The sequence below is a fragment of the Vanellus vanellus genome, assembly GCF_965231255.1.
Source record: "Vanellus vanellus genome assembly, chromosome: 17".
Lineage (NCBI taxonomy): Eukaryota > Metazoa > Chordata > Aves > Charadriiformes > Charadriidae > Vanellus > Vanellus vanellus.
This window is the reverse complement of record NC_138922.1, coordinates 6,249,781-6,270,409: the sequence shown is the minus strand read 5'-3', so window position 1 is coordinate 6,270,409 and position 20,629 is coordinate 6,249,781. Positions and strand designations below refer to the sequence as shown.

The 20,629-nt window shown below is 41.7% G+C and overlaps 1 protein-coding gene across 1 annotated transcript in view; it reads left to right on the top strand.

The window, feature by feature from the left end:
- Positions 1-17,904, top strand: part of SEC14L1 (SEC14 like lipid binding 1) — a 43,127-nt gene extending 25,223 nt beyond the window's left edge. The window contains exons 5-16 of the mRNA XM_082492400.1: positions 2,000-2,128; positions 2,379-2,613; positions 3,338-3,447; positions 4,211-4,400; positions 7,367-7,455; positions 8,410-8,480; positions 10,079-10,250; positions 10,540-10,674; positions 12,456-12,590; positions 13,055-13,306; positions 14,344-14,522; positions 15,098-17,904. Coding sequence (XP_082348526.1) covers positions 2,000-2,128; positions 2,379-2,613; positions 3,338-3,447; positions 4,211-4,400; positions 7,367-7,455; positions 8,410-8,480; positions 10,079-10,250; positions 10,540-10,674; positions 12,456-12,590; positions 13,055-13,306; positions 14,344-14,522; positions 15,098-15,203 — 1,803 coding nt within the window. The 3' untranslated portion in view covers positions 15,204-17,904. The remainder of the gene's footprint in view (positions 1-1,999; positions 2,129-2,378; positions 2,614-3,337; positions 3,448-4,210; positions 4,401-7,366; positions 7,456-8,409; positions 8,481-10,078; positions 10,251-10,539; positions 10,675-12,455; positions 12,591-13,054; positions 13,307-14,343; positions 14,523-15,097) is intronic.
- Positions 17,905-20,629: the final 2,725 nt, after the last annotated feature.

Sequence of the window (20,629 nt, the reverse complement as noted above, 5' to 3'; positions counted from 1 at the left end):
TTAGACTTCAGGACTCATAAACAGAAGTTGGGTTGTTCTTGGCTTTTGCCTTGCAGGAAAAAATAACCAACACACCACCATGAGCGATAATTGTTGTTAGTGTTAAATGTAACACGCTTGCTTGAAGAACTGAAAAAAGTTTGGCACCCTCTTGCTTGAGCATATTCTCAGAGAGCAGAACACAACATAATTTGCTATTTGACAGCTCTGTTGAGGCAAATCTGTGGTCTGTAATCGCAATGTGGGACTTGGTGAGGCTGATGATACCCTGACAGAACTGTTAAAGGAAAGTTCAACGTAGCTTATTTCCCTTCTGCTCAGCTCAGACAAAGGTTCATCAAGTCAGCTATGTTGTAGCCTAATTCTTTCCATTGTTCTTGATCTTCATCAGTGCAGATGTTTTCTGGTACAAAGGAGCCTGGTGGCAGGCTGACTGCTATGCTGCGGTCATGTCTTTATCTGAATGGCTTAGCCAATACTCATAGGTTTATACAGCACACATGTACCAGTGAAACTTCAAATCGATGTTGAAGGTCAAATCAAAGCCAGCAAAAGTAACCAATTTATTTGTATTGTAGCATTCTTTTTACGTGCAGGTGATAACCATGGTTCTGTACACAACAGAAAATGTTAAAAGGTCACTAGATGTCAAATCCACTTGACACTATTATCTGATTATTTTTTTAAATTATTATTTCTGCAGTTATTTCTGAGGCACATTCAAAAATACTTTTCCACCTGCAATTTTTCTGTGAAAGCTCTGTTTAAACAGGGGAAACGCTATACAGAAAAGTGCATTTGGTAAATATGTGCAAAACACAACACTTCTTGCCCTTGCTCTTACTCAATCAAGAAATTAGTAGATAAATACAAACCCAGAATTTTAATTCAAGAATAAATTGTTTTTAAAAGTTTGTTCTTATTAAAGTTATTTTATAATTGAATTTATGAAATGACAGAAAGATTATTAAATATTATTATGATTTGTACTTATTTAGGCTGTACAAGCTATTCTTGTACCCCCATTCCCTAATGCAGAAGAAGAAAATGAAGGAAAATGTTTTTCTGTAGTTATGTTGTTATAAAGTGTTGATACTGTTCCCAGTCAATTTTAGTATGTTGTGAGGGTGAGGGTAACCTTAAGGCATGAGGACAATTGCATGCTCAGAAATCCAGCCTTCCATGATGTTTGTATAACCAGAGATTCAGAGCCCAGCCTGGAAATTCCTTAGACAAGTCTTTTTTAGCTGAAGAGAGTTTAGAAAACAGCTTTCCTTCAGAGTAGTAACATCTCTGTTTCAGGATCATCTCAGCAAACTAAGATACAAGCTAAGAAGAAAATTGGGAGTGCTCTAAGATAGCTTATTTGGCTGTCAACTGAATGAGAAGTTTACACTGTGGTATTTGTTTTCTGTGGTATTTGTCATAGGAGAACAAAGTAAAATAACTTTCAGTCTACAGAATACTAAGATACTTCGTAGGTCAATGAGGGAACAATCTATTGCAGTATGCCTGTTGCAAACATGCCTAGACTGCAGTGCTCGGAAATGCTTACACTGTACTTGCTGTAGTCCTCGAGCTGGCTGGCCTTGGTCTATCTGTCTAACTCGCAGCAGCAGAAAGTTCACTGTGGCGTATTTTAACACTGTTCCACAGATGCACTACAGTCACAGCCCGTATCTAGAATGAGATAGTGTTAATTGTATAAATATGCTAGTCCTTTGGCTCTTGGCTGGTGTACTAGTATTTCTCTACCCTCTCCTTGTTAAGGAAAAAATGCGCTGTGCTAGCCATGAGACTATAGGAGGGCTTCTCAGCTTTTTGTTCCTTAGCGTTACCTTTTCTAAACTGTTTTGCAAATGAAGCAAAAGTCTGCAAATTCCACTTGAATGTTTGTGACTGTGAACTTGCAAAACAAGAAAGAGTAATTTCAAATATTGTGAGGGGAAAAAAATACTAAATGGGTAACTAAGCTGTATAACCTCCTTTTAACTAATAGGTTCATCCTGACAATGAAGACTGGACCTGTTTTGAACAGTCAGCAAGTCTGGATATAAAATCTTTTTTTGGTTTTGAAAGCACAGTGGAAAAGATTGCCATGAAGCAGTACACCAGCAATATTAAAAAGGTGAGCTTGCAGTCATGAAGGAGGTGCCTGGCTCTAAGTTACCAAAAGACAAAGAAGCTGCTGCTAAGTAACAGGCTGCTGTGCTCAAAAAGCTGGGCTCTTTGCTCTTTAGCCTGGGGCAACGTGTGTGTAGGTCTGTATTTTCAAGTGGAATCTTGAGAGGTCTGGCCACCTAATGGGTTTCCAGCCCAATCCTTTCTGTGTCTAAATGGATATTTTTAGTAGCTGAAGTAAATTTTTCTCTTTGAAGGGGAAAGAAATAATAGAATACTATCTGAAGCAGCTGGAGGAAGAAGGAATAACTTTCGTTCCTCGTTGGACTCCTCCTGTTGCATGTAAATTGGAGAGCAGCACATCCCACACAAGACGACCAGTTTCACCTGCTATTACTATACCAGACTCGGCCACAAAGGAGGGCTTGAACAATAAGGAGATCCTCAACACCTCAGGCAGCCCCTCGGAGCCCACAGCAGGAACACCTGATGGTATGGTGTTCTGACGTGTTCTAGTAGGATTCTTTGTACTGTAGAGGCTCTCAGCAGTGTGCTGCTTTTCATAGGCAGCTGAAAATCTTCACATTGGCTCTTTGGTAACATACAGTCTTAAAGTGCAGGCTTGCAAAGCAGTAACGTGTGGGATAGCTTGGATAGCTGTTATGAGCTGAGCTTTTTTTAGTAAATGAAGGTCAGATATGAGTGGAAAAACTCTTCACTTTGCTGTTCATTAGGTTGCAAATGGATGACCTACTTCTTGCCCTGAAATTCAGAGATGGGTATAACTATAGGAGTAATGGGGAAGAAAGGACTGAAGCTTTCCTGTACACAGTCTTCTTTTGTATCTTCCTTCCCCTGTTAATAAGGGAATCTGGGAGAATTCTTGCACTGGGAGACTTAGATCAAAGCTTCTCTAAGTATTGCCATAAGTTGTGGATTGGCAAATCTGAATATACGGGCAAAATGCTTTTATAAATGTCTGGTTTTATTCCTTTCTTAGTTGCAGAAGGAGAATTGCTCTTCTTGGTTTACCATTAAGATAACTCCCTATGTTGCCTTGCTCATCTTTTCATTGATTCAAGAAACTTTATTCAATTCTGACTGCTCAGAACACGCAGCAGTCACTTTTCTGCCTCAGATATCAGCATAGAAGATCATTTGCTACTTTGACTATGTCAGTTCAGGACCACTCTAATCACTGTACATCTCTTTTTAGACAAGCTAGACGCAGACTACATCAAGCGGTATCTGGGTGACTTGACACCAATGCAGGAAAGCTGCCTCATTCGACTGAGACAGTGGCTCCAGGAAACACACAAGGGCAAAGTAAGTTACTGTTGGTCTCTTGTGGCTCTATCTCAATGTGTGATATGCAAGGTGGACCTGATGAAACATCGTGTAGCCTCCTGTAGCTAACTGTTCCTGTTAAGTGGCCCTCCATGATCAAAACCTAAATTAAGTCTATACAATGGTAATAGAAGTAGTTCACTGTGACAGTCCAGCTGACTGTGCCAGCTGAGGTGCTTAAATGGTTAGTGTGACTGCCTCTCAGCATGTCAATAAACCAGCCCAGGGCAATAACATCAGTTTTATGGCTCTGCCTTGTTTGTTTTGGTGGCCAAACATCATATTCTCAAATCTGTATCCCTAAGTGCAGTACTGAAAAGGAAGCAATGTGCCAGTTAAATCACTGATAGCAAGGCTGGGGTTTTTCCAGTGGCTTGTGATTTGCATGTGTCTCAGCTTCCCTTTACTTAGCAATGAATACAGTCTGTGTTTTGTCCCTCTATTCCTTTAAATTGGACTGACTTAGTATGGTCATACAGGTGTAAATGATTACATTACAGTTCATGAAATTTTTATATCCCTTATATAAAGGTGTAGCTGCAGTACCTGACAGGGATCATGTTTTTGTCACAAACAAAGACTGATTTGCTTGAGTAACTTTCAGTATTACGTGCCATCCTTTTGCATTGGTGCAGGGCTGCATGTTTTTCAGCTTCTGTTGTTTGTTTTTTTGTTCTTGTTTCAAACCTTGAGTACAAAATTAGGTTGTTTGGGTTTTGTTGTCTTTTTTTTTTTTAAATAGATCCCAAAGGATGAGCACATTTTAAGATTCCTGCGTGCCCGGGACTTCAACATTGATAAAGCAAGAGAAATCCTTTGCCAGTCGCTGACATGGCGTAAGCAGCACCAGGTAGACTACATTCTAGACACCTGGAACCCTCCTCAAGTACTCCAAGATTACTATGCAGGAGGCTGGCATCACCATGACAAAGGTATGCCCTATAGGGTAGATATTGAACGGCCTTTTTATGTTCTGTATTAAAGGTGATAGTTGTCCCTCTGTTAGCTAGAGATGACTGGAAAGATGGTTAGAACTTCTCAGTTGTTGTGTACTGAATGCATTTAAATTGATGTTGCCAGCTCTGTAGTTGGTGGAGGCAGACTCCTAGGTCCTAATCTTTGAGTGACATGTTTAACCCTCTAAAGAGCTCTGCTTTGCCAGTAGCTTAAAAAAGTTATTAATTGCACTTCTGTAGTGCTCTGAAATGCTTAGAAGGGTGTTATGCAAATGCTGAGTATTCTCTTTCAGTGATTAAAAGATGTTTGTAAATAAGTGTATCTTCCTAATCAACTTATTTCTGATGTTGTATAAGTCTGCTGATGGCATAAATGAATACTTATTTGGCATCACAATCAGCTTAATGATGAGAAGTGGGATGTTGGAAAAACATCAAATAGAGCAGGTTTATTTAAGAAGGGAAGAAGCTTTGGCTAAATTCCCTTTGTATGGTGAGCCACAGCCAGATCTTTAAAACATGGACAACTATGCCTGACACACTCCCCTATCCCTCTGCTTGCTTTTGTCGTGCACTGATCTTATTGCTAATACATACACAGAAATGAAACATTTTGGAATTTGTTTCTTGAGGGAAGCTGGGCTCTTTAGATAAGGAAATGATCTCTTACTGTGAGCTATCAGTGTTCTGATTTAGTCTTTTCCCCAACTAGGCACCATTGTTTCTGCTAGCTCTTCCTGTTACAAGAAGCATATGAAACAGGACAAGATGCTGTCAGCAGTAGGGGCCAGGAGACAGGGGACGATACAGCAGAAGCTTAATCATTGTAAAGCTGAAGAGCTTGAATGGCTGTCCGCTGATGCTTTGGGTTTGACAGACCTCAAACTGAGAAAATGGAAAATGAGAATATGCTTGCAAAGATTGTAGGGGAAAAAAAAACTGAATTAGTTCTTCCTTTCTGTCAGTTCTTTGTCCTTACTTTGCAAAGACTTCCTCTGTCAATAGCACATAACTGGGTCCTGCCAGTGAGTAGAAAGGTACAGAATGCATCAAAGGGTTGTTTAATTTTTTTCTGAGAAGTTCTTCAGTCTTGTGGTGAACTTCGTGCTCCCCTCCCATCCCCTCCAGTTCTTTTGCAGCACGCCCACAAGTAAAGCATGGGTTTGTCAATAATGGAAACAGAATTTCAAAACTGAGCAATTCTATATAATTTAAAATTTTACAATGGTAGGTTCTTTTTTTAAACCCTCTTTTCTAGTATTGCTACTTTCGTCCTACATGCGCTAAATGTGCCAAACTTAAGCTAGCTGAATTCTGTATAGCTTTTAGTGCTAAAGCAAAGGCAGCAGTGATTATGAACAGTGTTGTCTAGAATGAGCCATTAGTGCAAAAGAATAAAAGTTATTCTTTTGGCTTGTATAGAAAACTGCTAATTGCATCTGAGTGGCTTTTATTTTGACAGGAATGCTTCAGTCAAATGTTTTTTTAAATCATAAGGCTCTAATGGAATATAAAATATACAGTGATAATAGAGCACTGTCAGCTGAGACTTTCCTTCATGTGTCATTTGGGTGGACCAGGGTTAGTAAGCTATTAGTTTGGTTTTGGATGCAAGTGTGAGGGAGGAGAGACCTGCTATGAAGCTTAATAGCACTTTTTGTGTAGTGTTTCAAAAGCTAAACAGTACCTTCGAAGATAAGTGTGTGCTGATGTTAAAACATTTTCTTTTAGACAACCTGATAAAATACAAAAGGCTGTGATCTTTCATGGGGGTAGTGTCTTTGCCAAATAAGTAACTTGCCTTGTCTGCAGTTTTGTGTTTGTCTTTTTTTTTTTTTTTTAATAGCATATCTTGACAGTTTCTTTCCTTGTGTCCCAAAGGACTTAATGATAATTTGATACCTCTTTGCAGTTGTTGGAGGGAAGTGTAGCTAAACAGGGAGCTAAACAGGGACTTCAGGGAGATTTTTTTGTAGAAAGCTCATTTTTTTTATTTTGTGTCTTAGCATATTCAGTTTTATAAGTTGGTGATTATTTAGTTTGTGTACTAGAATAGATGGAGCGAAGCTTAAACTGCATCACAGCTTTGGGAGGAGGGTGGAAGCTGTTTCAGACAACTGTCTCCTCTTATGAAGAGCTGCAGAAATGCAAGCTTTGATTCTCAAATTCAGCCAACGCAGTTGTTAAGCTTAATGCTTCTGTATTCTGGGCAGTATCGAGATGCTCCAGTATGCAGCAAGATGACTGTGAAAAGGCAAAGCTTTGAATGCAGAGGGTCCATCTGAAGCTGATCTCTGGAACAGAGTCTGTTCTCACCAGGCTTAACCTGCATAAATGAGGCTGCGTGCCAGTTCCGCATAATATGTAATGACATAGCTGAAAGGTGTGACTTCAGCAAATACTGCAGAAAAGCAAGTCTCTGGGTTAACACTGTGTTTCATTAATTCCCAGAACTCAGGGTATCTGCTTTTCCAAAAACATTGCTGTAAGCAGTATTGAGTCATGTGTGATAGAAGGTTTACAGCCTTCAGTGCAAGTCTTTAGTTACGCTTATCAACTAAAGCTTTTCCTGTATCTTTTCTGTCCTGAAAGCTAATTATAGTCCTGTGTCTTTAATTGTGTGTACCACGATCTTGCACGTACTAATATACTTGTTGAAGTCCTTTGAACTTTCCTTGCAGATAGGGGAGCTATTTTTGCATCAAGATGTCATCTCCATTAAACTTGTGCAGCTTATTTACAGGCAATCTTTTGGTGTAGCTGGACAGGGTAAAGTTTATATTGCCATCTGCTCCAGGTTTTCCCTCTTCCAGCTGTACAACAAAGTTTGAACTCGATATGGCTTGTTTCCTTTTGGATTTTTAGTATAAAACTAGCTCACTTAAATTGTCTTTTGCTGTAAAAATAAGGGTTATGTTTATATATTTGTTCTCATTATTCAGATGGTCGCCCGCTGTATGTGCTGAGATTGGGACAGATGGATACCAAAGGCTTAGTGCGAGCTCTTGGGGAAGAGGCCTTACTTCGATACGTAAGTATATTTGGAGCCAGCAAGTTGCTAACAATGTGATATTTTCATTTAGAAATTTCCTCCTCTGCCAGAACATTCATGACTCTGGATATTTTGATGTACTCTCTGTCCATCTGTTTTTGGTTTGAATACATCTGAAAGCTCCTGGTAGCTGATCTTCTGCATTCTTTCCAACTGCAAACTGATGGTGGAAAGGCGTAGTTCTTGGCAGCTCCTATAGTTATTGGTTAGCATTTTCATAGATTCTTCTGCAGTTTGTGCAATGATTCAAGTCTCTGCATTTGTACAGAAGAGAAAATGCCATGCTCAGATTTTGTCAAGCCTGTATTCCAAGGATAAGAATAACTTATTTTTAAAGAAATAGTACTTACCTGTAATTTTGCCTTCTCTAAAGGCATCACTCAGACTGTATTATTGTGGATCTGCTCAGTTTCTGAGCAGAAAGCTGGCAAAATTCCAGATTTGCAATAATTTTTTTTTTGACTCCTAGTAATGACATTCATGGCCATAGTAACCACTAGAAGCAGGGGCTGGATTTTATTTTTTTTGTTCCAGTGGCATTTCCAGCCACATACTAGATTTTGTTTGTTTGCCCTAGTTCTGTTTCAAGGTTACTTTCTTTGACTTAAAGGGCTTTAATTTCTGAGTAAGTAGGAAATCTGTGCTTAAAGGGGCAGAAGTGTAGGGAGACCTCTTGTCTGTATCACTCCTGGGTCTCAGTTTTCCGGAGGATCTTGTTTACGTTTTACTGCTTTTATGGAAAGGCATGTTTATTTTTCAACAAGGTCAACCAGTGGTGTAAATGTAGTGGTTTCTAGTTCATTCTTTGGAAAAAAAAAAAGTTTATGCTGGTTTGAGCTTGTAGTTTTAATTAGTCTTTGGATATATATTTTTTTTTATCCCATCTATGGAGTTTAAGACTGTCTTCTCTAAGCAACATGTTTTCTTGTACAGGTTCTTTCAATAAATGAGGAAGGACTGAGGCGATGTGAGGAGAATACGAAAGTATTTGGCAGGCCAATAAGGTAAAATACAAGTGGATCTGCCCTTTGGGAATTACCTGGTTTCATGGTGTGCTTGGGGGAACATCAGGCAACGTGGTACTGCTGAGCAAAGTTTATTAAATGGAAAAAGCGTAGGATATGCTGTGTAGCTGACACACAGATACAGTTAACTGAGAGCCTCCCCAATTAATGGTAGAGTGAATCTGCATGGTCAAGCCTAAGGTCCAGCAGTCCAGTGTTGTGCTCATAAGGGTTCTACATGGGGAAATGTTATGATTCTACTCTCTTCTACTGTTGGATGTCTGCAAAGCAATGCAGCCTAACTCCCATCTGTTTCTGGGGGATTTTATAAACAGATGTTGGTAGAAGCTGCTGAAAAAATCAAGCCATGATAATATCATGGATAACCTTGCCAGTAGTTTCAGCTATTGTTTTCATGTCACTTGTTCATCCATAGTCCATACCAAGGCTCATCACGCCCACTTCTTGTTTGCTTTATTCAGTTGTTGTATGTTATTCAACTCTTGATCCAAGGTAAGGTCACGAAGCTCCTGTGAAACCTGGGGTCTAGTTTTCCAAGTACTGGCACTACTTCATGTGAAGTTCAGTCAAAAATGGCTTGCTATCCCATCTTTAAGTCATTGTAGGGGTCACTTATGAAAGTGTTGACAGCAAAATGGATTAAAGGGTGTGGAATGAATGCAGGACTGCCTCTGAAAAGAAACAGTGTTTCTTGGACTCTTTTCAATTTCTGACTCCTTCCCTTAATCTGTAAAGGCTCAGGGTTGCATGGTATGTCTGCTTATCTTTTCCCTGCTAAAGAACTTGCCGTCCTAGCTCTCGGTGGGAGGTCAAATCCAAGAGATGGATTTCATGTGTGTAACTACGAAATTGTGCTCTGTACTGGGTCTTGATTTGTAGAAGCAGTCCTAAAGCACTACATATTAAACATTTGAAGTGAAACAAAGAAGTGTTTGCTGTTTCACAGAAGCATAATTTCATGGATGCTAGCTGGTGCAGCACAGCTGTAAATCTTGAATTCATGCCCAGGGTGAGACCTGAACTTGGAAAGTAAAGCATATGCTGAAACTCAGTATTTAGAATTAAGAACATACCTCTTCCTACAGAAGAAGCTTCCCTTCCAGAGATCTGACAACAGAATTAGCTTTGGCATGTAATGGCACTGTTACTGTACTCTATTAGTAGGAAATCTGCACCGTGAATGTTAAATTGCTTCATAGCTGCGTTGCCACTTAATTGACTTGCCAGTAGAAGCAATGGCTTAACATTTGGGCTAGCTGCTGACAGGATCTTTTTTTGGCTTCATATTAACCTTCACCTGGAGTCTGAAATGTCTGTAAGGGAATATGCATGATGTGCAAAGCTCACTTTAATACCTGTAATAAATAATCTGTAACTGTACTTGGCCCACTCTAAGACTTTCCTAAGGATCTTAAACTCCAATGTCTACAGGAAGTGCAAAACAAGGAGGTAAAATAGAAGAAACCAAAACATGCAGTGGGCTCCACACGTTTCAGTACATTGGACACTTGCATAAGAAATCAGAATTTTGATGCCATTGAGATTTTTCCTTTTCTTTTTGTCTTTCTCAAATTCAGCTCTTGGACCTGTCTAGTAGATCTAGAAGGCTTGAACATGCGGCATTTATGGAGACCTGGTGTCAAAGCATTGCTAAGAATCATTGAGGTCGTTGAAGCTAATTACCCTGAGACTTTGGGTCGCCTTCTAATCCTAAGAGCACCTCGAGTATTCCCAGTTCTTTGGACACTGGTATGTTTGTAATTCAAAGCATTCTTCAGCTCTCTCAGTACACTGCTACACAGTTGTAGTTTGTAAAAGCACTTCAGAAATCAGTTGTTATACGCAGGAAATGTTACCGTTTAAAAACATCTCTTTTATAGGATTCCTGGAGCGGATTAAAAACACTACTTAAAAACTTGCTTATGTAGTTGGTTAATTTTCTTTTTAGTGTCAGCTTTGCATAACAAGGATGGTAACAGTTAATGCAATCACACGGATTGCTTCAAAATTGATCTATTCTCTTTTTCTTTGTTTGTAGGTCAGTCCATTCATTGATGACAACACTAGAAAGAAATTCCTTATTTATGCTGGAAATGACTACCAGGGTCCTGGGGGACTGCTGGATTACATCGATAAAGAAATTATCCCTGATTTTCTTGGTGGAGAGTGCATGGTATGAATATAAACTACTGCATACAGCAATGATTTCTGTTTTTTTTTATTCCCCAGCTCCTCTAAACAAAGAAGCCTAGAAGCACAGAATGATTCTTAGTGTAGTTTGGAGGGGAGAGGCCTACGATGTAGGATTCCAGGCTTAGTGTGTTCTTTCAGGTCCACGTTAAAAAGAGAAATGCAATACTTCCTGACAATGAATATCGAATAACTTACCGAAGTAGCCAGGCACAGTTAAAAGCTATAGTCTCTGTTACCTGTCAAGTTCAAGCAGACGTGGTAGCACGGCACTGAGCAAGAGCTGTCACCATCAGCTACTCAGAAGTGTGTGTCACCTAAAAGAACTAACTGATACCATAGGAAGCCCAAGGAAATACATGGCATATCTGCAAGGAGGGCTTAACAAACAGCCAGGTCTCCTAGCACAGTATGCGTGTTGACCACAACAAACAAAAAAAAATTGTTTTACTGCAGGATACTGTAATTTCTCAGTCCCTTGTCATGTGCCTTAATAGCTGCTTTCTGCCTAGACTATGGGTGACAATCAAATCTGTCATTTTAACATCTCCATCATACCATAAGGTTTGTTTGTAATGTTTTTGACAACACAGGCTCACTGGTATGACTGAGTTGTAGGAGTGCAACTTGGGCATTTTCTAGAGCTTCCATCGCAGTAAAACTTAGATGATTTTTTTTTTTTCTTGAACTCAGCTGTGTTAAATACAACTTCAGGGTTGCTTTTTCAAGCCCCCCTGTACTCTTTCTAGATTAATTTCTGTACCATTCTTGAAAATTAATCTAGGTCTGTTCAAATACAGTCTCAAGTTATAATGAAGTACTGTTAGATGTGTTGGAGTAGAGCATGTGTTTCTCTTCAGTGGGCTGCTTTTTGCTGCAGCAGTAGCTTTCAGAGAAGAGAGTTTGTGCTATCTAATTTGGAGCTTGAGAAGCTGGCAAAATCAGCTGCTTAAGTAAGCAAAAGTCAATGTTACCAGAAAGCAAATTGCTACCATACTTCCTACTGGTCACAGACAGTAATAGAGTCGCTTTCTCTTCATCTTTCCTTCTGGGTATTTGAACAAAACTGACTTCTCAAAAGATCCTTTCAATTCTCTGTTGTAATTCAGTTATCAAACACTTTTACTGCCCCAAACACTGCTATGGAACCTGTTCTTGATCAGATAGTTGTCTAACTTCATTACTAGAGACTTCTTAAAAAAGATGATTGCTGAGGGAAGTTATGTAATCGGTTCCAGTAGTGAGCTGTCAAGACAGTTGTAACTTGAAAACTTACTTTCCTGTTACTGTTACTGATGGTGGTATCTTCCCACCATCCTTTGTCCTTAAATTTAGCTACCCTGGTTCTTCCAGGTCTCTATAGGCTATACTTTTTAGAATGAGTCGCTATTACCACTTTCCTCAGGATTCCTAAGTGGTTCACATCTTCCTTCAGTATAGGGGCAGTATGATAACTATAGCATGATAACAGCGATAACTATAGCATTTGCACAGTCATTTTATGTGGTGGTAGCTGTTGTGCATATGCAAGATCTGTTCCTCTGGTGTCTAGTTCTGCAAACTCACCTGCACCAGATCATTGTAAAATAAATTTCTGCATGTATGATGTACAAGCTATAAAATTACTTTCAAACTCTGTTCATATGTCGTTGTTCAGAGTACTTGCTAAATGTGAGGTTTTGTTTCTGAAGCTAGCAGTCAGAGAGCATGACAGGGTGTGGATGTACAGAGGGGATAGTTCTTAATGGCTGTTTATGCTTTTAGTGTGAAGTACCAGAGGGTGGGCTGGTTCCCAAGTCCCTCTACCGGACAGCAGAAGAGTTGGAAAATGAAGACATAAAGCTTTGGACTGAAACAATCTACCAATCTGCAAGTGTCTTCAAAGGAGCTCCGCATGAGGTACGATTGCAGTCTGTCTTTTCTTCCATCTCAACCCTCTGCTCTGGAATTCATCTCTTGAACTGAAAATGGTTTAGATTTAGTTTAGATTAGATCTAGTTGCCATGCTTCCACCTTGTTCTTCTATAGTTCTGATGCATAATGATGCTTTAGTAGATGAAGTTTGGGACCATTTCTGGTATCATCCTGTTGTCGTTTAGGGAATGTCACTGTTTTTCATCCTGTTCAAAGCAGTGTCCTTCTAAGCAAAGACAAATGATATTCTCGGAAGCTACTTGAGAGCTTCTGAAAGTCATGTTAAAATAAGGACACTCCATCAGGAGAGAATTTGTATCTACACTGCCTTTTTGAAAGTCTAAATTAAGCCCAGTGACAAAACCTCTGGGTTTTGTCAGCTTCTCTAGTAAGAGTTTCAGTCTTTACTGAGCAAATTGCTGTTGTCTAATATGACTTTTCTGTCTCAGGTTCTTGTTCAGATTGTGGATGCCTCATCTGTGATCACATGGGATTTTGATGTGTGCAAAGGCGACATTGTTTTTAACATCTTTCATTCCAAGAGAGCCCCACAGCCTCCTAAAAAGGACTCTTTGGGAGCTCACAGCATTACATCTCCTGGTGGAAACAATGTCCAGTTGATAGACAAAGTCTGGCAACTGGGGCGTGATTACAGCATGGTGGAGTCTCCTCTTATCTGCAAAGAAGGGGAGAGTGTGCAGGTAAGACCACTAAATGTCTGTGCAGGAGCAAATGGAAGAGAGCTCCAAAACTAGATGTTCTAATTCACAGTCATCATTGATGACTGACTGGTGATTCAGCTCCGGACTGTCTGCTTGCTTTTGGCCGACATTTCAGCTTATGTTCCTAGCTGCATGCCGTAGGGAACGGGGTTAGTATTTACATGGGATCTGCTGTGAGAAGAGGTTGCATCAGGCTAATAGTGATTGAGGTTGATCAACAAGGAATATAGGGAAGCCACCTAGAATGTAGTGCACATCCAGAAAGTAGCAAGATGTGCTTTGCACTGTAATTTTGACCATTATTTTCTGAAGCAAACAGTCTGTGTTTGAAGAGTATCATAGTGTCTTACCTCAATAATGACAGAACCCTGGAAATTAAGACTGACCTTCTGTGTGTTTGTCCCCCTAACCTTAAGGAGCTCCCAATGGCCAATATTCCTGAAGTTTGGGGGTTTTTTATGGCATTTGCAGCCTATGCTTTAATTACCAAGTTTGCCATTACATGCAGCACATTTACAGTCGCACTCTGTGACTGTTACTCCTTTTGACTTGAAATAAGAGTTGAAAAGCCTTTGAAAAAGGAGCTCTTTAAGTCATCTAATTGGAAGTGTTAAACTGGAAATATGGGCAGTGACCTCTTGAACTGCTCTTTCTCTTTCTGTGAGGTAGGAGCATTGACTGTTCAGTCTCAAAGGACAGCTGTTAATGAAACTAAATAGAAAAAATGTATATTGTTTTAAACAAGAACTTTGTCCTTTTAGTGTATTTAAATCCTAACCACTTTACACTGTCAAAAAGCAGGCAGAACCGCTGGTGTTCTGTCGTATCTTTTATAAGTGTGCTGTGTGGGGAGAGCTGACCAGCACTGCCAGTTGGCTGAGGAGCTGAAATATTGGCATTGGGGAAAAAAATCTGGGCATGTAGGTAGTTTTCCTAAGCTTGGAAAAGAAATTTCAAGCCTACAAATCTTTGTTACGACAAAGTTAATTTTCGATTTTTGCTGTGGCTGCTTCCAGGGATCGCATGTTACCAGGTGGCCTGGCTTTTATATTCTCCAGTGGAAATTTCATAGCATGCCTGCCTGTGCTACAACCAACTTGCCTCGTGTGGATGATGTACTAGCATCTCTACAGGTCTCCTCGCACAAATGTAAAGTGATGTACTATACAGAAGTAATAGGATCTGAAGATTTCAGGTATGTCTGGCCAAGGTTCATGAAGATCAGCTGATGTCAAACCTTTCTGATACTTAGATGATCAAGCCAGTGTCAGGTTTGCTTAAATATGAGTAAATTGTGAGGACTTGTGTTTTCTCAGCCCTAGGAAAAAAAAAAGCATCAAACAAAAAAATTCAATCAGTCCTGGTACTGGGGGCAATTAATGTATAAAAGGTGCTAATTAGTTACCTCATTGTAATCATCATTGGTCACTTTGCTGTGCCTTGAAAGCATAGTGCGAGTTGTTGGCCTTGGCAGGTTGTTGTGTAGAAATGAATGCAACTCAAAATGGAATTGAGTCAGTTCAGTTGCCTGACAGTTGATATATTTGACTGAAGCTAGTTCTCAGTCTCTTTGAACAGCATCTGTTTTTTGCAAGGTGTTTGGTGTCCCCATTATCTTATGTGGTGAGGCAGAAAAGCGTTTGAGTATCTGCACCAAAACTGTTACTTGCTTTTTATTCAGTTTGCAAACAAATACAAATATAGATACATAGCAGAAAGCAAAATCTTTGTGTGTTCTGAAGCTTAAAACTACTTTGTTTTATATTGCAGGGGATCTATGACCAGCCTTGAATCAAGCCACAGTGGATTCTCCCAGCTCAGTGCTGCCACCACCTCTTCTAGCCAGTCCCATTCCAGCTCCATGATTTCCAGGTAGTGCCACAACAGATGAAAAACAAATGGATGAGATGGCTGGACCCTCGCCTGTGGCAGCTGACTGCAATACAGCGTATTCTACTGGCAATTGTGCAAAAAATCCCCACCCCACAAAAGCCTTTTATAGATAGTAAAGTAGCTGTTTGAATTTTAAACTTAGTGGTTTTGGTCCTTGTTAGATCCAACAGCTTGTTTCTTAACTTTAACCCTTTTCTCCTAACTCAGCCATAAATATTTCTGCAAGTGTGCTTGCACAAATCCTAACTCTGAACACAAGGGCTCTCATTGAAAGAGAAAATAACCAGTGCATCAGTTAAGAATATTTTTTAACTGTGTAAACGTGAAAAAGCAAAAAAGAGAAAAAACCCTACCAAAAATGCTCCGTAGTGCATTAGAGATCAACTGCAAGTCTCCTGTCAGGACATTCTTTGCCATTCTAAGAAATCCCCTGTGATCTTCCAGTGCTGCAAACTGTTCTGCTGTGTCCACTAAGTGATGTCCGAGACAAAGAAAAGCAGTTGCTGGATACTTGACTTTGTGAGTCCATTTTTTTCAAAGCATGCCCACAGAGCTGTGGCCAGGCTGTAAACACTAATACCTTTTGTATGAGCATTTTTGGGGAATTTGAGCTCTGGGTTTTGATGGGTTAAAGCAATTCATTCTTTCCTTGGATTTGCGCTTGAATCACTGCCGAGAGAGAGGCAGAGAGCAGGCTCTCCCTCACTGTCACACTGGCCTGATCCAGAATTGGTCTGAGGATCTGTTCCCATCTCTGTGCTGGAGCTTCACTCCACTTCCTTAGTACACTCCATGTGAATCGATTTTACTGAGACTGTTCTTATCAGGAATTTATGCAGAGCTTAAGCTTGCTTCTTAAATCAGTCCAGAAGAGGTATGGCTTCCATCCTTCCTGTGCACTGTTCAATCCATCTTGCTTCCTGTCCCTCCCTGTGCATGTCAGAAATAGAGCGCTTGAGTTGTGAGCAGTGGAAGCTTTAGTGTAGGCAGGGAGCGCAGGTACCTTATGCACTCAAAGTGATACAGCAGAAGATGCTCTAAGCGGTGCCTGCTTGACCATTTTCACTGTTGCTCCTGCCAACGGTGAATTGCCATGTTGGATTTTGTCCCTATTCTACCCAGGCCCAAGCAATCCTACTTTGAACTCTTTTTGTTAAAGTCTGTTCAGGTATTCTTCCACTTCGAGCTCTCTCTCCCACACACAGGAAAAGGCACAGAACTGAAGTGCTGAGCAAAGAGCTGTCAGCAGACAACTACAGACCATACCTGGCAGTGGAGCAGAGGATTTCAGTCTCAAATGCAGCAGGATTTGCATAGTTAGACCCTGCCTGGTCCTTTCCTTAACCTCTTAGAGCTAAACTATCTATCCAGGCAAAAGGGAGCTACTGTGCTGGCTGCAGTCCCTGCTGGAAAGCCGGATAGGCTCTATTAAGCGTTGGGGAGGGAGCACTGTTATGGTAAGTGGTAGAGGAGCTTGCAGAGGTCTTGCACTTTCAAAGCAGAACTTGCTTAAGATACTGGATGCCCTGCCTGAGGAAAGCTGGTTCTGAACTCGGTATAGATATTTTTAATGACTGCAAAGCTTCTGCGAGGCAGGTTACTAACCTCTGACTAGGAGCACCTCTCCTGTGGACCAAATCAGGCTGTGGAACGGGGCAGACAGAGCTGACAAAGAAGTATTTTACTAACAGATAGGTGCTGAGAGTCCAGTCTCCTTAAACTGAAACTAGTCTATTTTGTCTTTTTTGGACTTAAAAATTGCAGATGGAGGTTAGACTGTTATTTAGGCTGGCAAAGAGGGCTGTTGTGTGAGACAGGCCACCGCTTTGGTGTCAAGCAGCTCCTCACCTGGTGTCTGCACAGCAGCCAGCCACGTGCTGTGGCTGTCTGGCTGCTGGTCTGAGCTCTCTGCCTCGGAGGAGCCCAGCTGGCTGAAGAGGTGGTTTGATTCTTGACGTGCAGGAACCAGTATTCCCAGGCGCAGGGGAACTAGGGCAGCAGGAGGCACAGCGAGCTTAACTTAATGACACTCATGGCTCTTTGCAAATGCCACTTTCCATTTGCCAGGCTGTAAGGGCTGAAGGTCCCCTTTCTCTCTCTCTCTCTCTCTCTCTCTCTCTCAGATGGCGATTTTGCTGACAACTGTAAAGAAACTGCTTCATTCAACACTCCACATCTGTCCAGAGGTGTCTGGCTTTGTAGACCTTTTTGAGTTGCAGTCACTTTTCAAGTCTGAAGATCTGTATTTTGTTTTTCACTTGAGCTGGCTCAAAAATGGCACTTTGGGTTTTTCCTGCTGTTAATCTTAACACATCTTTTAGAGCTCAAAGCACATGACAGCACGAACAGCTGGGGAGATAAAATTCCAGAAAACAATAGTTAATCCTCCTCTAAGCAAAGTGCTGTGGCAATATGACTTGATCGCTGCAGTCTGACTAATTAATTTCCCATACCTTGGTCTTTCTTTGTGTGATATTATTGCTCTTCTTCCTTCTCTCAGCCAGTGACTCTTCTGTTGGCTCTTTTCCTGTTATCAGTGTCCTTCTGCACTTTTCCTGTCTGTACTCATGAACTGCATATCAAATTCTGTAAATGTTTTGTATACATAATACCTCATTCTTGGTAATAAAATACAGATAGTCTTTAAAAGATTTTTTTATCGTTATCAATAAATGTGAACTGTTTGGAAAAAAAGGTCAGCTGCTTCATTTCATTCATCTGATGCAAAGCTTCCAGGTTATGTGCTGAATTCAAGTTTGCCAGAGCTGCTCCAGGGCGGTGCTGTTAACGGGGGATGCAGGAGCTGCTTTCAGCTCTCTGCCATGGTGAGAAGCTTCAGCAAAGCATCCTGTCTTGGGGAAGAGAAACCGGAGCTGGTACAAGGTATGAGAAATGTTCTTTTAGAAGGAAAACGGCCTCTGCTGGACACTTCCTTGTCACATAACAGAATCCTTTCCCCACAGTACATGTACGTACACGGTTTTTTACTGATCTATGAATACACAAAAGGAACTAAATACCATGCTGAAAAAGTCTTTGAGTAACCCTGAAAATAAAATGGTTGCTTTTATGGGTTATATGATGACTTTATATTCCTTTTTCACAGCTGATGGCAGCAGCAGCCCTTGTGGAGTGCGATAGGTGCATTATTGAAAAGGCTTGCGCTGCCAAGCTTAGCACGGCAAGGAGACAGATAAATGTCTCTCATTTGCCCCTGTGTGGGCTGAAATGTGTCTGTCCACCTGAACTTGCAAGTGCAACAACTTTTCCACCTGCTTATTTCTTTTTAGTTGGTGGCCCTGCCACTGGCGGTCTGGCAGTATGTGACTGTGAGGGTTGTTTTTTTTTTAACTGGAATGTAAAGATTTAAAGGTATAATAGCTTTCATTTAAGAATAAGCACACCTGTTGCAGGGGTTTGATACTGCCCACCCCAAGGGGTGAGCGAGCCATACGCTGTGGAGGAGATGGGCTCCTCGGCTGCCCCCACCACTGATGCCTTCTTGGGTGGGAGGAATCACAATCACATTTTGGGGGTATTACAATTATTTGGTTTTATTAGTAGAAAAAGCTTTAGCTGCTGTTAAAGCAGGAGCCCATAAATGTCAGCCTGTGGTTTTTCTAACCCCTGGAGCTGGAGTGGTGGCTGAAACATCCATTTATGATTGGTCTTTCAGGTTTTATCCAAGCTGTAAAGTTTCTAAAATGAGAATCTTCAACTATGGTCTGGGAGGTCTGTCAGCAAGACCAGATGGCTGCCTGACCTACTTCAAGTTTTAACATGTGGCCAAATATTTTTATGCCAGTGCATAATTATAATGGGCCGGCTTACTGCTGCTCTGGATGTTACTAAACACAAAAGCCCTTGAAAAGACATCCTACAAGAAGGTGGCGTTGGCTGTTCAGCTGCGCTGTGCCCAGGGAGGCAATGGGAAAGCTGCCTTTCCTGGCTGATGCTCCTCTCTTGAAATGGCAATTAAAGCCAAGAGCCTCAGACCTTATTTGAGCCGAGCAGGTGATAACGGTGTGGGCAGGGGCTGCTCTGCCACACAGCTCCCCTTGGAAAGGTATGAAACTGGTTGAACCCTGTATTTTGGTTTTGGGTTGGGTTGATTTTTTTTTTTTTGGTTGATTTTTTTGAGACAAAGCAAAATTCCTAGAAGAAATTTCCCCTGTCCTTTTCCACCTGCCTTCCCCCCCCAGCCCTCCCTGCTCCCCGCAAAGCTGAGGGCTCCCTCTTTTCCAAGCAGGAGACCCTGGTGTCCTTTCTCATGTGCAACTGTAGCTTGCCAACGAGCCTGTAAATTCCCAGTCACCCAAGGCGAAGGGTGTTTCTGAGTCTCCCAGTGCATCCCTGTGGAGCGGGGGCTGGTGCTGCCTTGCTGTCTGGCACAGCAGCACGTTCCCTGCAGGAGCAGCCAGGACTGCTTGTTCTTCCCATTGCTCCGTGGGGCAGGCAGATTCTGCTGCTTGGTGCAGAATCATAGCACCGTCTAGGTTGGAAGGGACCTTTAAGATCATCTTATTTTACTAGATCGTGCTCTTGTAAGGAGTTTGGACATGGGAAATAAAGGGTCAGGATTTTCTAAGCTGCTTGTTTTTTCTTTTATTCCTTTCCCCTCTGACCACTGGTGAATTCATCCCATGTCACACAGTAAACTGTGGTCCCTCAGGTGGCACTTGGCAGCTACAGGCCTGGGGGAAGCAGGGAGGGGACCCCAGTTTTGTGGCTGGTGCCAGGTCTGATTCAGCCCTTTCCCTCATGCCTGTGGGGGTTGCAGCAATGGGGGCTAACGCTGGCCCACTTCACAGGCCAGAGAGGGCCTGGAGGACAGTGGGCAGAGCTGAGCCTCCTCCAACCCTCTCCCTGGCCTATAAACAAACAAATAAATCTCAGGCTTTTCTCAGTGCTGGCAGAACCCTCTCTTACTGCTGTGGGGTGACCTGACCTGGCCATGGCAGCTTTCCCCTGGGATGGGCAACCTCAGGGGTGGCCTGGCTCCCAAATCCCCCAGGCATGTCGGGATTGGGGTACTGCTGTGACCCAGTGCTGCCCCACACCTGAGGGATGTGCTTTAGATTGCTTATGAAAAGGAAGGGAAAGGGGAAAGGGAGAAGGGAGGAGGGGAAATAAAGGAATTTGTGCTGGAGGGAGCCCAGCTTTGCAGGCAGCCTCCATACTGTCAAATAGCCTTTCTGGCACTGCTGGGGGACACCCACCAGGGGGGTTAAGGCACAAACCCAACCAGCCCGAGCCCCGGGTAGAAAACCCACGTACCAGGGTGTTACGGTTTGAGGAACCCACAACAATTTATTGTTGTTTAGACAATTATTCTACCAGCCCGTGACCCCCTCCCCACCTGGGAAGGGGATTTGGGGAAAAAACAGGGAAAGCTGAGGGTTGAAATAT